Consider the following 16,316-nt stretch of genomic DNA (forward strand, 5'->3'; position numbering starts at 1 on the left):
TTTTAGATAAAAGTCTAGAATTTCAGCATCCAAAATTCTCTGATATGTGTCGATTTTCAGAAAATTTAGGGAATTATTGGTCATTCAAGATTAAAAGTAAACCATTATTAATACTACGACTACTACTGCTACTACTACCACTACTACTACTACCACTACTGCTACTACTACTACTACTACTACTACTACTACTAATAATAATAATAATAACGATAATAATAATAATAATAATAATAATAATAATAATAATAATAATAGAAATAAAGATAGCTTATTGCATTGAAGACAAACAAACTCGCTTCCCATTTTTTTATTTCTCACATGGTCATACAAAAGGTAAAACAAGACTTTACTGTACAAAAACAAAACAATACAGAGCACAATACTCGAAAAGGAGCAGGAAAAATAACATTTCTTGTAATATCTGCCGTTATGTTTCAAAAGAAACATAACACACCAATAAATGGTTATTTGGTTTTCTTAACGATACTTCAATTTCATTCCAAAACAATTTAATCAGGGGAATTAAAATGCAAACAGTAGCTTCAAAAAGTGACGAAATTTACCATTTACATGTCAAACAGAAATTCAGTCGTATAAATTTTGGTCAAATCTACAATTCATCCACATGGCATACTTTGACATATTAGTTAGCCTTACAATAAAGCTAGTTTGAATGAATAAATGGAAGGAAAATACAAATCTTTTTGGACAAATTACTGAGTAAAGAACATGTTTTCTTGATAGATTCCGATGATTGAGAGAAATCTGACCATATAAAAATATTGAGCGGTTTAATAAAAGATTATAAACAGCAGGGGAAAAGAAAAAAGTAGAGAAAAATAAAGCATCGTGATTCTGAGTGTCTTGGTTGCTGTGTTGGTTTCTGTCCACCAGGGGGCGACACGCAGGGAAACCCACAGTTATTGTCTTCCGACCTTCTTCCGGTTCCAGCGGAACTGAAGTTTTCCTTTCCTCGTGCCGACAGCGGACCTCAACGTGTCCCCACAAAATGGCACTTTATAATTTTAAGAAGATTATGGTGGTTCCCACCTCTAAGGTGAGTTTTATTTAAACCACTTAAGCTTTAAAGTGACTTCCGCTGCTGTCGCGCGCTTCCTCACGCTACGACTGATGTTAGAATATAGAAAATAAAAGGTTGTTTAAACACGTGCTGGTCTCGCGAGGAGAGGCACCTAGTGTTATGTCTATAACCATGATGGAAACCAGTAAGAAAAGAGTGTTATGTCTCTCACCATGATGGAAACCAGTAAGAAAAGAGTGTTATGTCTCTCACCATGATGGAAACCAGTAAGAAAAGAGCGTTATGTCTATAACCATGATGGAAACCAGTAAGAAAAGAGCGTTATGTCTATAACCATGATGGAAACCAGTAAGAAAAGAGTGTTATGTCTATAATCATGATGGAAACCAGTAAGAAAAGAGTGTTATGTCTATAACCATGATGGAAACCAGTAAGAAAAGAGTGTTATGTCTATAACCATGATGGAAACCAGTAAGAAAAGAGTGTTATGTCTTTAACCATGATGGAAACCAGTAAGAAAAGAGTGTTATGTCTATAACCATGATGGAAACCAGTAAGAAAAGAGTGTTATGTCTATAACCATGATGGAAACCAGTAAGAAAAGAGTGTTATGTCTATAACCATGATGGAAACCAGTAAGAAAAGAGTGTTATGTCTATAACCATGATGGAAACCAGTAAGAAAAGAGTGTTATGTCTATAACCATGATGGAAACCAGTAAGAAAAGAGTGTTCTAACTAAATTTTTAGCCCTTTATGGTTTTTACAAACAAAGCTTCACAGAAAGCTTTGATGTTAGTTGACACAATCCCAGACGTGACAATAAAACTGTTCTACATGACCAATAATTGACATATTTAATATGATTAATGAATTATGTCTGATCATATTTAAGACAGGAAACTAAATACGGTTCAGAAAGTTAATGTAGACAATTAAAGGTTAGTTTTTAAAGATTTGTAGAGTATTTATAATGATCTAATATCCTTAAACTAAAGTTCCTATGTGAGAATGATGACTGATTTCAGTAATATTTCTCTCTCTGCAGGAATTCATCGACATCACTTTATCCAAAACACAAAGGAAGACTCCCACGGTGATACACAAGCATTACCAGATCCACCGTATCCGACACTTTTACATGCGAAAGGTGAAATTCACCCAGCAGAACTACCATGACCGACTCACACAAATCCTCTCAGACTTCCCCAAGCTTGACGTAAGTCCCGGAAACATCTACGCTCCATTTACAGGTGGATCTGTGCTGAAAAACCTTCTGTTTTTATGTCTCTCCAGGACATCCACCCGTTTTATGCTGACCTGATGAACGTGTTGTACGACAAAGATCATTACAAGCTGGCTTTAGGACAGATTAACATCGCCAAGAATCTGATTGATAAGTATGTTCACAACTTATTTAGTTCCTTCCAAAGCAGGTTTTATCAGTAAACTAAAACACGCGGCTCTTTCTGTCGTTATTTGTAGAATAAAAGAAGACCTTTCATTTAGAAAAGGACGTTGGAGGATTTTTTAGGCTCTGTTTATTCTGTGTGGATAAAAGCCGTCTTTGAGGACAGTAATCAGGAGGGCTGTGACGATATGCTTTTGTCCTGATTCGAGTCTGATTTTTTTGGGTGCCGATTCGATTTAAATTGCGATTCTCAAAATTCTTCAATATTGATGATTTTTGTAGATTAAAAACAAAAAAAAAATTATTATTTTTTTTTATTTTATTAAACTTCTTTTTGCTGGTAATTTTTCTTGATTCCAGTTAGGAGAAAACAACACAGTAGCCAGACCATCATTCTGCTGCTATAATGTCCAAGAAGACAAGTAAAAAAAACCAAAAAACTTTTTTTGTTTAAAAAAAAAGAAATTTCAACAATTTTTTTTGTTAAAAAAAAAATAATAAAAATTTTCAATTAAATAAAATAAATCCACTCTAAAATTTTTGTAATTTTTATTGGTTATATTGATCTTTTCACTTGTTTAAAATTGTGAAACAAAAAAAATCCTGATATTTCGATTCGATTTTTCCACCCCCAGTCATCAGGGTCCCTGCAGAGACGTAGTCTCCGTGTTTGCTCTGCAAATTGCACAAAGTTCAAAACAGCATAACATCAACTTCACCTTCTTCATTACTTTTTGTTGTTTATTGATGCAGTACAATGTTTCCAGAAACTTCAGAGCCTTGTAAACATAAAAATCTGACGTTAGAGACGCAGAAAAGCCTCACAAAGTTATGTTTTTCCGTTTGACTCTTCTGCTGTTTGGATGTTGTGTCATTCATTGTGTTTCATGCAGCTCAGATGTTTCCACCTGAGCTTTGGCAAACCCTTTTATGCATCGCTAGATGTCAGGAATAAGCAGCTTTAACATGAAAATCACCAGGATAAATATAAAAAACCAGCAAGTGTAAATCATTTAAGTGTCATCATCGGAGGATGGAAGGAAACAATTCATTTAACATTCATATAATTGTAATAATGTCGAGTTAAATAAGAGTTTCTGGCTCCTCTGAGGGTTCCTAAACACAGAAATGCAGATGGAGCGAAGATTAGACTGTAGATATGAAGAAAAATGAGCTAGAGGTGATAAACGAAGCATCTTCGTCCTCTCTAACCCTGCAGTGTTGCCAAGGATTACGTACGTCTGATGAAGTACGGAGACTCTCTGTACCGCTGTAAACAGCTGAAGAGAGCAGCACTGGGTCGCATGTGCACCATCCTGAAGCGACAGAAATCAAGTCTGGAGTATCTGGAACAAGGTGATGGAAGAAATTCAGACAATTTGTCTCATAAGTTCCTATTAATCCTCCGTTTTTGTGCTGGTGTGGACTTTCCCACGTTAACACGTCTTCCTGTTCCTGCAACAGTACGTCAGCATCTGTCCCGCTTGCCGAGCATCGACCCGAACACGAGGACCCTGCTGCTGTGTGGGTACCCCAACGTGGGCAAGTCCAGTTTCATCAACAAGGTGAACAAGAATAAACGAGACTTTAAATCCGCTTCAGGGTGTCTTTGTAGACGATCACTGGTTTCAGGGCGGTTGGAGTAAAGCTAACCTGGTGTTCCCCATCAGGTGACCAGAGCAGATGTGGACGTCCAGCCGTACGCTTTCACCACCAAGTCTCTGTTCGTGGGTCACATGGACTACAGATACCTGCGCTGGCAGGTAAGACGGCGACGGCATCTCGTGCATGAAGCAAACTTCTGTTTTAAACACACAACCTGGACGATTACTGGCTGATTAAGGACTGTTTTCTTTCTAAATATTCTTTTTTTTTTTTTTTTTTCTTTTTAAGCCTGGAAATGAATCTTTTTTTCTTTCTTTTCTATTTTTCTTCATTTCAAGCCAAATAAGAGCTTTATCTGGCTGACATCTCTGTTCTGATCTTATTCCAGACAAACAACATTTAAACAGTTTCAGATCCATTTCTCGGATAAGAAACTTTCTGTGAACTTTCTGCTTTAAATGCGGCTTAAACATCTGGATGAGGAGTCTCACTTAACCTGGAAAGAAAGTTTAATCGTATACAAAAAAGCCTTACGTACGGCAAGAACAGCTTATTATTCATCATTGATAGAGGAAAACAAAAACAACCCTCGGTTTCTTTTCAGCACTGTAGCTAGGCTTACTAGGAGCCGGAGTGCTGTGGAGCCATGTATTCCTTTCTCACTTAGCTGTGATGATTTCATGTATTTTTTCAGGAATAAAATTGACACTATTAGAGATCAAATTCACAATACTCTTCCTTCTACCTATAATGTTGAGCCTGTTGTGGTCTCCGAAGCATCCTTAGAACCAGGATCTGACTTGTGTCTAAATAGTTTCTGTCCTGTCCAACCCTCTGAATTAACTAAAATAATAGCTTCATCTAAACCATCCACCTGTATCTTAGACCCTCTCCCAACGAGCCTCTTTAAGGACATTTTCCCTTTAATTAATACATCACTACTAAATCTTATCAATATGTCTTTAGTGACAGGATATGTACCACAATCATTTAAAACTGCTGTAATCAAGCCTTTACTTAAAAAGCAATCTCTGGATCCAGAGGTGATAGCAAATTATAGACCTATATCTAACCTCCCGTTTATGTCCAAAATTCTGGAGAAAATAGTTTCCGCTCAGCTACATGCCCACCTGAGCAGAAATAATTTATTTGAAGAATTTCAGTCAGGATTTAGAGCTCATCATAGCACTGAGACAGCATTGGTGAAAGTTACTAATGACCTTCTTATGGCCTCAGACAAAGGACTTGTGTCCGTACTTATCTTGCTTGATCTTAGTGCTGCATTTGATACAGTCGATCATAACATTCTGTTACAAAGACTAGAACAGGTGGTTGGAATTACAGGTACAGCGTTAAGCTGGTTTAAATCATATTTATCTGATAGACTTCAGTTCATTCATGTAAATGACAAGTCCTCCTCCCAAACTACAGTAAGTCATGGAGTTCCTCAAGGTTCTGTACTTGGACCAATACTCTTCACACTATATATGCTCCCTTTAGGCAAAATTATTAGACAGCTTGGAATAAACTTTCATTGTTATGCAGATGATACTCAACTATACTTATCCTTTAAACCAGATGAAACAAATCGGCCCAATAGGCTACAAAATTGTCTCATAGACATAAAGACTTGGATGTCTAGAAATTTTCTCCTCTTAAACTCAGATAAGACTGAAGTAATTCTCGTTGGATCTGAAAAAACTCAGAGCTAAATTTTCCGGTTTTGTAATGAACCTGGATGGCATTACTTTAGCTTCCAGTGCTACAGTGAGAAACCTTGGAGTAATATTTGACCCTGACCTGTCCTTTGGCCCACATATTAAGCAGGTTACTAAAACAGCCTTCTTTCATTTACGTAATATAGCCAAAATTAGGGACATTCTGTCTCAGAGTGATGCAGAAAAACTGGTTCACGCTTTTGTTACTTCGAGACTAGATTACTGTAACTCTTTATTACTGGGCTGTCCTAAATATGCCCTGAAAAGCCTTCAGCTGATCCAGAATTCTGCAGCCAGAGTCCTGACCAGAACCAGCAGGAGAGATCATATTTCTCCAGTTTTAGCCTCTCTTCATTGGCTGCCTGTTGAATCTAGAATAGAATTTAAAATCATTCTCCTTACATATAAACCCCTCCACAACCAGGCACCACTATATATCAAAGACCTCATAGTTCCTTATATACCAAGTAGAGTACTTCGTTCGCAGACTGCAGGCTTACTTGTGGTTCCTAGAGTCTCAAAGAGCCGAGCAGGAGGCAGAGCCTTTGGTTATCAGGCCCCTCTCTCATGGAATAAGCTCCCAGTTAGTGTTAGGGAAGCAGACACCCTCCCCACCTTTAAGACTAGGCTGAAGACTTATCTTTATGATAAGTCCTATAGCTAGGGATGGTTAGCATCCCTTAGTTATGCTGCTATAGGTTTAGACTGCTGAGGGACATTTCCTGATACACTGAGCTTCTTTCTTTTTCTCTTTATCTCTCTCTTTTACCCCCCCCCCCCCCCCCCCCCCCCAAAAGTGTTGCATCATTAACATGTATGTCTCCTGTCTCAGCAGGTCTCCCTGGCCGGGAGTAGCAGTTCCTGTTGTCTGTTGTCTTTCTGTCCTCTTCCCCCCACACAGCAGAGGCAGATAGCTGCCTGTCTTGAGCCGGGTTCTGCCGGAGGTTTCCTTCCTGTTAAAAGGGAGTTTTTTCCTTCCCACTGTTGCCAGTGTGCTTGCTCAGGATGGGAGATTGAGTTGGACTCAACTCAATCTGTTGGTTTCCTTATATAGGCTGTTATGAATTGGCCTTCATTATGTTTTCCCCTCTGTCTGTAAAGTGTCTTGAGATGGCATTGCCGTGATTTGACGCTATATAAATAAAGTTGAATTGAATTGAATTGATTCTCATGTTTGCTGTGTGTAGGTGGTGGACACCCCCGGCATCCTGGACCACCCTCTGGAGAACAGGAACACCATCGAGATGCAGGCCATCACGGCTCTGGCTCACCTGCGAGCAGCGGTTCTGTACGTCATGGACCCGTCGGAGCAGTGTGGACACACCCTGCAGGAGCAGCTGGAGCTCTTCAACAACATCCGACCCCTGTTTGCCAACAAGGTCAGTCCGCTGGGTGCGGCTTGCTGCCGCAATGCATCGCCGTATTGATTCGTCTTTGTGTATTTCTGAATAATAAATCTGCTGCACGACCAAATCTGGTTTGTTTCTGGTCGGATGCTGCAAACGTGTTTATTCCTGCTATAAACATGTGTTTTCCTGCTGTAAACATGTTTATTCCTGCTGTGAAGTTGGTCTCAACATGGGAGTCTGTAGGGATCACTTTATTTTGCAGCCCCTAAATGTTCCGGCTAAATGTTCACAAAACATTTGAAATAGTTGTACTTTCATGGGTTGTACAGATGCCTGTAGAGACAGACCTCTCTGCAGATCTTCCCTATTTGCACAAGCAGTAAAAATTCATGGTGCACAAGATAAACATCAAATTTCCTGCAGATTTATGTGCAAAAATTGCCTTCAGTGAGCGTAAGCTTCATGTTGGAGTCTACATCCAGATGTTGCTTCAGTTGATGAACATGCAGTCAGAGGTCACCGAGTGTCGCTGGGTTATTTGTTCAGAGTAACTGCAGACTGAAGGTTTTATTGTGTGGATGGAATAAAGTCTCCGAGGCTAAAAGTAGCTGTGAAACTGATGCTGGCGTCTCTCCTGCAGCCTCTCATCATCGTGGCAAATAAATGTGACGTGAAGAAGATCAGTGAGCTGTCGGAGGAGAACCAGGTGTGTAGACCTTCCTACCTCATTCCTCAGGAAGCAGCGTGAAGATGAACCCACACGTCTTCCTGTGAGATGAAACCATCTCCAGTTACATCCTGACTCTTCTCTGCTTCCAGAAAGTGTTTGCAGACCTCTCCGCTGAGGGGATCCCCGTCATAGAGACCAGCACCCTGACGGAGGAGGGAGTCATGCAGGTTAAAACTGAGGTGAGACGCAGAAGCCTTCAGGCCGTCTGCGACCAGGACCACTGTGCTGGATCTCACTCCGCTGTGTTTCCCAGGCTTGTGACCAGCTGCTCGCTCATCGTGTCACCACCAAGATGAAGGGCAAGAAGGTCCACGATGTTCTCAACAGGCTTCACCTGGCCATGCCGGCAAAGAGGGATGACAAGGTGAGTCAGTCTGAAACGTTGACTTAACGCCTGCTTCACCTTACTGGTACCAGTTTGGACCTTTTCTACACCAGAACTGCCTTGATTCTGGGTGGCATAGATCCAACCAGGTGTTGACATTCTTCTGGGATTGTTGACGTGAAGCATCACACAGTTGCTGCTCATCCATGATGTTTGGATGCATGATGGAGGACAGTGAACTCATCGTCATGGTGATGTGAGCTTTGTGACATGGTGCATCATCCTGCTGGAAGTTTCCATCAGAAGATGCTACACTGTGCTCAGAAAGGGATGGACATGGTCAGCAGCAGGACTCAGGTAGGCTGTGGAGGTTAAACCAGGTCATACTGGTACTAATGGGACCATAATGGAGACTCATCAGACCAGTTTCTCCATCTTCTATTGTCCAGTTCTGGTGAGTCTGTGTGAATTGTAGCCTCAGTTTCCTGTTCTTACTGACAGGAGGGAACCTGCTGTGGTCTTCTGCTGCTGGAGAACATCTGCTTCCAGGTGTCACCATTTTCTCTCTTCCTCATCTCAATGCTCAGTTTGAGCTTCAGCAAGTTGCCTTTCCCACGTCTACATGATCGCGTGTTGAGATGCTGCCGTGTGATTGGCTGTTTAGATACAGGTGGCCCTAAAGCTGGGCGATATGATGATATATACCGTCTGGACGATAGAAAATGTCTCGTCTCATATGAGGCTCTACCGTTTTCGCCACAATAAGGTGCTTTAATGCAGTATTTTACATCAAGATGCGCTTCACGCTGCAATATATAAACAAACATGGAGGAAGACGGGAGCAGACGTGTTTCAGAGGATAATTCACTAAAAGATGAGCAGTCGACCCAAACTGATGAGCTTGTTCCTAAAAGAGGGAAATTTCTGTTGCATGGATGCAGTTTGGATATAAAAAGACCGACGTGGAACCGACAACAGACCAGCTCACAGTCCCAACAACGGACTCTGACACAACTCATGTTATCACCTGTGCAGGAATCAGGATAAAGAATAGAGTCAACGAAACAAAAGCAGCAAAAGCAGCGTCAAGTGGAGGCGAAAGCTCAGAATAAACTCCAGACACAAACGCTGCAGCAGGTATTTACCTGTGGAACGTCATACGGCCATAGTTCCCCCAGATGGAAGGAGATCACTGCTGCTGTTGCCTAGCAACATCTGATACATAACTGATGACTGACACAACATTACACACAGGTTTATATGGTTATCTATATCGTTACGAGGATATAAAATGAGACATATCGGGATGTGAGGTTTTGGTCACATCGCCCAGCCCTCGATGGACCTAATAAAGTGACTAACGAGTGTATTTTTCTCTCTTTGAGCTTTTTTCCCCTCATATTTCTATGTATTTTTTCCCCCTGTGCTTCAGGAGAGGCCTCCGTTCATCCCAGAGGGAGCTTTGCACCGTAAGAGAGCGATGGAGGTGGATGCACCTAAACGCAAACTGGTACGTGCATCTTAAAGCAAAGGACAAAATGGAGATTCACTAAGTACTATCTTCATATATTTACTTTATTTATAAATCCTACTTTGTACTTAAGCTTTCATGTTCTACTTCTATCTGAAATGTTTGGGTGTTATTTAGCCGCCGTCGCTGGCTTTAATCCTGTCCGTGTCGCGTTTTAATGAAATATTTTATGGTTCATCTCGCAGGAGAGAGACCTGGAGGTGGAGCTTGGTGACGACTATATTCTGGACCTGCAGAGTAAGACGTGTTTTCATTGCAAAGACGGAGCTGCCTGCGTGAAACGGCACAAAGTAACAAGTTTTTTCCTCCTGCTGCTGTTTTAAAGAATACTGGGATCTGATGAACGAGGACGAGAAGCATGATAAGATTCCTGAGGTGTGGCAGGGCCACAACATCGCAGACTACATCGATCCTGACATCATGAGGGTGGGTGCTGAAATAAACGTCTGAAATGAGAGAGCTTATCCAGGCTTTTTAAGGCTGATTAATATCTAAATATTTGCTAAAACGTCCCGTCTTTTTTTCCTTGAGTGAAGCTTTTTTTTTATTCCCGTTAAACAAGACAAAACTTGCTGGGTTTTATTTGAAGTTATTGTTTGTAGTGACGTGCACTTTTCTGCAGGAAGACGTGATCATCTGAGACTCATCTGTACTCATTGTTCAGTTCTTGACTTATTCATGTGTCTTTGGAGCAAACTTTAAAAGGTTCATTTTTATTAAATCTGCATCATTTGAGTCATCAAAACCTTGAATTTTCTCTTTCTTGTGTCACAGAAACTGGAGGAGCTGGAGAAGGAGGAGGAGCTGAAGGAAAAAGCCGGGGGGTACGAGTCCGATGACGAGAGCGAGGACGAAGACATGCAGGAAATCCGCGTTCTCGCCAAGCAGATCCGTGAGAAGAAGCAGCTGATGGTCCTGGAGTCGAAGGAGAAGGACGTGCACGGACCTCGCATGCCCAGGACTGCCAACAAGGTGAGAGAGGATGATATCGGTCAGTGTAAAGCGCAGCTGCTGACCAGTTTAACCAGTAAGAAGTCTCATAAAGCATCAGCTTGTGTGAAAGGCCTCTGTGCCCTTATCGCAGCTGTTTTCATGGATTTTAATTACAAATCCAGCAGAATAAAGCATGAATGCTTCAGCATTACTCGCACAATCTCTCCAGGTTGAAGGTTTTAAAGCAGGCGCGCCCAGAGTCGGTCCTCACGGGCCGCTGTCCTGCAGGTCCACGTATCCCTGCTCCAACACACCTGCCTTCCAGTAAATGGATCCAACAGACAATGAAGTTCTGCACAATGACTGATTAGAGTCAGGTGTGTTGGAGCAGGGATCCATGGAAAACCTGCAGGATCGTGACCCTCGAGGACCGGAGCTGGACGGCCCTGCTCTAAAACATACAGACGTCTTCAGCTTAGTCTTTCTGCCCAGCCTGACCTCCTCCGTGGTGGTTTAATCTAACAATAACCACAAGTGTGTGTGTGTGTTTTATGTGCACAGGTTGAGAGGAAGCATCTTGAGAAGGAGATGGGTAAACTTGGTCTGGACATGGACAACAAGGATGATGTAAGTTTTTCTCCAATCTTAGCATTTGGACTATTTCAGACACACACACACACACACACACACACACACACACACACACACACATATATATATATATATATATATATATATATACACACACATATATATATATATATGTGTGTGTGTATATATATATATATATATATATATATATATATATATATATATATATATATATATATATATATATATATATATATATATATATATACACACTAGAGATGGGACGTTTGAAACGGAAGCAGCGAAGCTTGTTTCCTTCTAATGAGACAGACTTGGTCGAAACTGCGTTGAAGCCCCGTGAAATCTCTGCCGTCACATGACTGATGACGTGTGACTCTTCATGCGCTCAAACGAAACACCGGAAATGCCGTAACTGATTCAAAGCGTTGGTGGTACTGGTGCCGCGTCATCTATCGGAACGAGAAACGCCCGGCGTTCCCTCCTGCTCGCCGCTTTTCAGGCTGAGAGAGCATTAAGATAAAGAGAGAAAACTTTTAAGTATGGAGAATTCTAGTGAAAGAAAACAATCATGTTTATGGGAAAACTTCCACCTTCTGTCACCCACAAAGGAAGGAGGATAATAATATGGCAAAAGATGAAATAGTATTAGATTATATAGTACTTAGTATAATTGTTAATGTAGTATTATAGTCAGTATTGTATTGCTAAATATCTCTCTCTCCGACATTGGCTAGGATAACTGACAAAAGAAGATTAATTCATATTAAAATATAAACTTTCATGATGTTGATGGTGTTGCTGACTAATGAGGAAGTGTAATCTATCATTCAGAAATCAGGAAAAAGCATATGAACAAAATTTAAGATTGCTCAAAGAAATCCCTCTAATTCCCACTGAAATGCATAAGCACTTCTCCCAAACAGTCATATCTCCCAACAAACTAATTTTGACAAACCTGTCTATCATCTTATATCACAGCACACACACACTATCTAAATCATGGTAGAAAATCTAATGAATCCCAGAACAACACATTGAGCCATAACTAACACACTGAGAATGTAGAATGTTACAACACTCATAGAGATGGCGACCCCTCAGAATGAAGACAGATGCAAGACTGACTGAACTGTCTGTGTTGGAAGTTAAATCAAGTTGCAGAAATGATTAGAGCAGGGGTGTCAAACTGCAGTCCTGGAGGGCCGGTATCCTGCAGGTTTTTGTTGTCTCCATGCTCCAACACAGACCTGACCGACACTCAAACAGGTTGACAAGAAGCTGCTGGATCCACTGATTTGAATCAGCTGTGTTGATGGAGGGAAACAACAAAAACCTGCCGGATTCCGGCCCTCGAGGACTGGATTCTGACACCCCGGGATTAGAGGATCTGCGCCTGTAATAACTACAGCCAACCACCAGATGTCACTGGTATGGTCTGTTAAGGCTCTGAAGCTTTGACTCTTTGTTCAACTTCACAAGACTTCATTGACCCATCTCTATTTTATATATATATATATATATATATATATATATATATATATATATATATATATATATATATATTGATGAATATGTTAATATCAATAAGCGCTCAAGATGGTGTGCTTGTGCTTCAACACCTGCAGTTTTGCTTTTAGCTCCATTTTCTTGTTTTATTTCATGCAAAAAAGAAAAAACCTACAAAAAATTTGAGAACAGAACAAAATAAAAACCTGAAACTCAGATTTCAGAAGGACATATAACGTAAAAGAATGAAAGAAAAGTCTGAGATGTTATAAACACACTGAAATGTTCCATTCATGGTTGAATCATATGTTTTTTTCCCCTAAATGTCATTATTATCAAAGAAGACAGATCTGCGACTCCAGTCCTGGAGGACCGGCATCCTGCAGGTGTCGGATGTTTCCCTGCAGCAACACACCTGATCTGATGAACGGGGCATTAACAGACAGGTGCATCCCATTGGAGATCTGTTTTATTAGAGTGAGGTGTGTTGCTGTGGGGAGACGTGTAACACCTGCAGGACATCGGCCCTTCAGGACTGGAGTTGCTGATCCCTGTGCTGCAGTAAACTTTCATAATCACTGCTGCATTTTGATGAATGGGATCTTTTTTAAGCTTTTTCCAAAACTGTGAGTAGATCCTTCATTTGAAACTTGCAGTCATGTCTGTAGTCTGTTTCTTTTTGTTCTTCATTTCTATGTCTCTCATGGTTTTGTCTATCGAGGGTTGTTGCTTTTCAGTACGAGTGTTTAAATATTTTCCTCATTGTCTTTCAGAGCCACTATGCTGAGATGGCACGGCGCTCCCGCAGCGCCACCAGGAAACGTAAGCGTGAAGCTTCAGCACCTCCAGCCTCTAAAACACGCAGCCAGAGCGCCTCCCGTCCACCTCGAGACCAGTCTGGTTTGCGGGACCCTAAGGTGTGTTTTTCCTTTGATTTTCAATGAATTTAACTCCTTGGAAAAACTAGAAGAGCTGAAAGTTGCTGCAGATGCACAGTACATTTATTCTTCCAGGTAAAATGTTGGAGAGCATGTTCTCCTTTACAAATCATGACCCGGCCTCAGCAGACATGAAATACAGAATGACATGCTCACAAAATCCAGTTAAAAACACAGATTCAAGCATGTAAAAATCACTGAATATAAAAATGGCCAGAAGTTAGAAGGTGTATGAAGGTAACATTAACCGGGTAGAAGAGAGAAAAAAATCCAAAACGGTAGGAAATGACATAGAAGGACAAAAGGTTCCTCTTTGAACTGCAAGGGTTAAACCTGTTGTATGATTTACATTTGGTGAAATTCAATTATTTTATCGATGTTTTTTTATCACAGAATGGATTCATGAGACTAGGGAAGCACCGATACCAGCATCGGTATCGGCTCAATACCAAGCGTGTGTACTTGCACCTGGTATTAATAAAAGTGTACCGATACCACACTAGTCAAGCCAGCACAGATGTATGTGATGACATGCTACCAGAAATAAATGCCTTGAATGTTAACATGTGACATTTTTTGTTCCACTACAACAATGATCCTCACTGTTAATTCAACAACAGCTGCACTCCGTAAACTTAGACCAGAGGAGAGCCGCCACCACTCCAAAACAGCATTGCTACGCTGCGTTGCCAAATCAGTAACATTCAGCTTTTTAGCAAGGAATCCTAAATATTGCAGGGAGTAATGGCGTTCTTATGCAACAGTATATGGTGAAAATACAACAATGCCTCCAGAATGTGGGTGTTTCTTTTTCATTATACATACGGAGCTACCGACGGAGCAGCTCTTTGGTGGAGTTCTGTGCAGCTGAAATGAGTAAAAACTGGCAACTCTGACAGGGTCAGTTAGGGCCGTTAGGACAGCAAAGTTTCTGCAAGCAGCCTGCAGCTCTTGTTAGTGGAGAGAACTGCAGCGTTGAGGATCATTATGACTTGTTTAGATTTTCAGACAGCCAGAGGCTGCTTCACGAGCCGCAAGGCAAGAGTCAGTGAGCCGCATGGGATGAGGAACACGGCACGAAAAGCTGGATCTTTGTTTCAAAACCACACATTTATAGTTGTATTTAGGTAAAATGTTCCAAATCAGAATAAAACTTGTTGAAATAGTTAGATCTGTAATGTTATTATATTTGTATTGGTGAGGTAACTTCAGAAAGGATGGATCATTTATTACAACCTAATGAAATCTTAGACAGTTATAACAGTAATAATAACCATAGTCACAATAATGTTCACATAAACAGGTCTGGTATCGGCAAATATTCTAATATCAGTATCAGATCGGTACTCCCAAAAAGTGGATCGGGGCATCCCTACATGAGACGTCTGGTCATTTCAATACAAATTGAAGCAATTAAGAACGGATCCGTTGAAGTTGAAAACTAACATGATCATCTTTTAACTTTGTTTTGCAGATGGCGAAGAAGGCCAAGACGATGATGAAGAAATCCCAGAAAGGGATGAACCGCCAGGGCAGGAAGGGCGAGTCGGACAGACACGTGTTTGACCTCAAACCCAAACATCTCCTGGCCGGGAAGAGGAAGTCGGGCAAAACGGATCGCAGATAAAAGAACATTTATCCTGGACTCTGATATGCTTCAGGAGGATTTCGCCTCCAAGAAACTGGAGAAAAAGTAGAAATTTACATGATTAATGGTTATATATGTTATCTCTAATGTCTTCTAGCAGCAAGCAAAAAACCAGTTATAATGGTTGAGTTCCTGCTTGTGCCTCTGCAGCCACCTAAAACAGACAAATGCTGCGAGTCAGACATTAAACTGAGTTTCTCACATGGCGGTTAAATACAGTAATGCCTTTCAGCTTGTGTTTATCACTCAGGAATTCCTGATCTAAGTGATGATGTTTCCTCATCCGGGCTCTCCAATAATATTCATCAAGGAGCTGAATAAATCTTCACCTGAACTAAGCTGCTGTCAAGCTGTCCTCAATATTTCTCTACATAAAAACTAGCATCGTATTTTCCGAATAAGTCACATTTTTTGCAGGTAATTTATTTTACAAACTACTTGACCAAAAACAGACATTACGTCATCTTGGAAAGCAAGTTACAACTTTATTAAACGAATAGAGAACAGGCTGAGGGGGTCTAAGATATGCTAACACCATGACGGTCATTCAGCTACATGGAAAAACAAACATGAACAAAAAAGGTGTCCAGTGTTTATGTAACATTACAGTTTTACGTAACTATAGCCGAAAGAGCAAAATAAGTTTACCTTTACTCCACATCACTAAATCTGTTAAATTCTCTGTCCTCTGTGTTACTTTTGAATAACTCCGCGTGGAGACGTAACACACACCGTTGACATGCCTCTCCCTGCACCATGTTGTTCAAACACCCAATAGCGAACTCGTTCCTCTAGCTGTTGCCATCATGCTTTAAGCCCGCGATGAGCTTTTTTTGTTGTTTTTTTTGCATCGCAGTAAGAGTAACCTCCGCTTTACGCCAGTCTCTAACAAGTTTCTCACATGTAGAACACGATTTTATTTTGGGGGGGCATTTATGTTCAGTCGTTCTCAATTGTCTTTCTAAG

At 40.7% G+C, this 16,316-nt stretch overlaps 1 protein-coding gene across 1 annotated transcript; it reads left to right on the top strand.

The window, feature by feature from the left end:
- Positions 1-967: 967 nt before the first annotated feature.
- gtpbp4 (GTP binding protein 4) lies at positions 968-15,682 on the top strand. Its single transcript, XM_079243388.1, has 17 exons — positions 968-1,060; positions 2,093-2,263; positions 2,341-2,444; positions 3,675-3,811; positions 3,920-4,020; positions 4,126-4,218; positions 6,966-7,157; positions 7,768-7,833; positions 7,947-8,036; positions 8,111-8,221; positions 9,615-9,692; positions 9,899-9,950; positions 10,039-10,139; positions 10,488-10,685; positions 11,208-11,273; positions 13,538-13,681; positions 15,177-15,682. Exons 1-17 carry the CDS (start codon positions 1,013-1,015, stop codon positions 15,327-15,329), a joined length of 1,905 nt encoding a protein of 634 aa, XP_079099514.1. The 5' UTR covers positions 968-1,012; the 3' UTR covers positions 15,330-15,682.
- Positions 15,683-16,316: the final 634 nt, after the last annotated feature.

This window comes from Telmatherina bonti (assembly GCF_933228915.1).
Source record: "Telmatherina bonti genome assembly, chromosome: 7".
In the NCBI taxonomy this organism is placed as follows: Eukaryota; Metazoa; Chordata; class Actinopteri; order Atheriniformes; family Telmatherinidae; genus Telmatherina; species Telmatherina bonti.

Coding starts and splice junctions, on each gene's coding strand:
- gtpbp4 (XM_079243388.1), top strand. CDS start 1,013: ATGGCACTTTATAATTTTAAGAAGATTATGGTGGTTCCCACCTCTAAG. Junction 3,812..3,919: donor TCTGGAGTATCTGGAACAAG/GTGATGGAAGAA, acceptor TTCCTGCAACAG/TACGTCAGCATCTGTCCCGC. Junction 10,686..11,207: donor TGCCCAGGACTGCCAACAAG/GTGAGAGAGGAT, acceptor TTATGTGCACAG/GTTGAGAGGAAGCATCTTGA.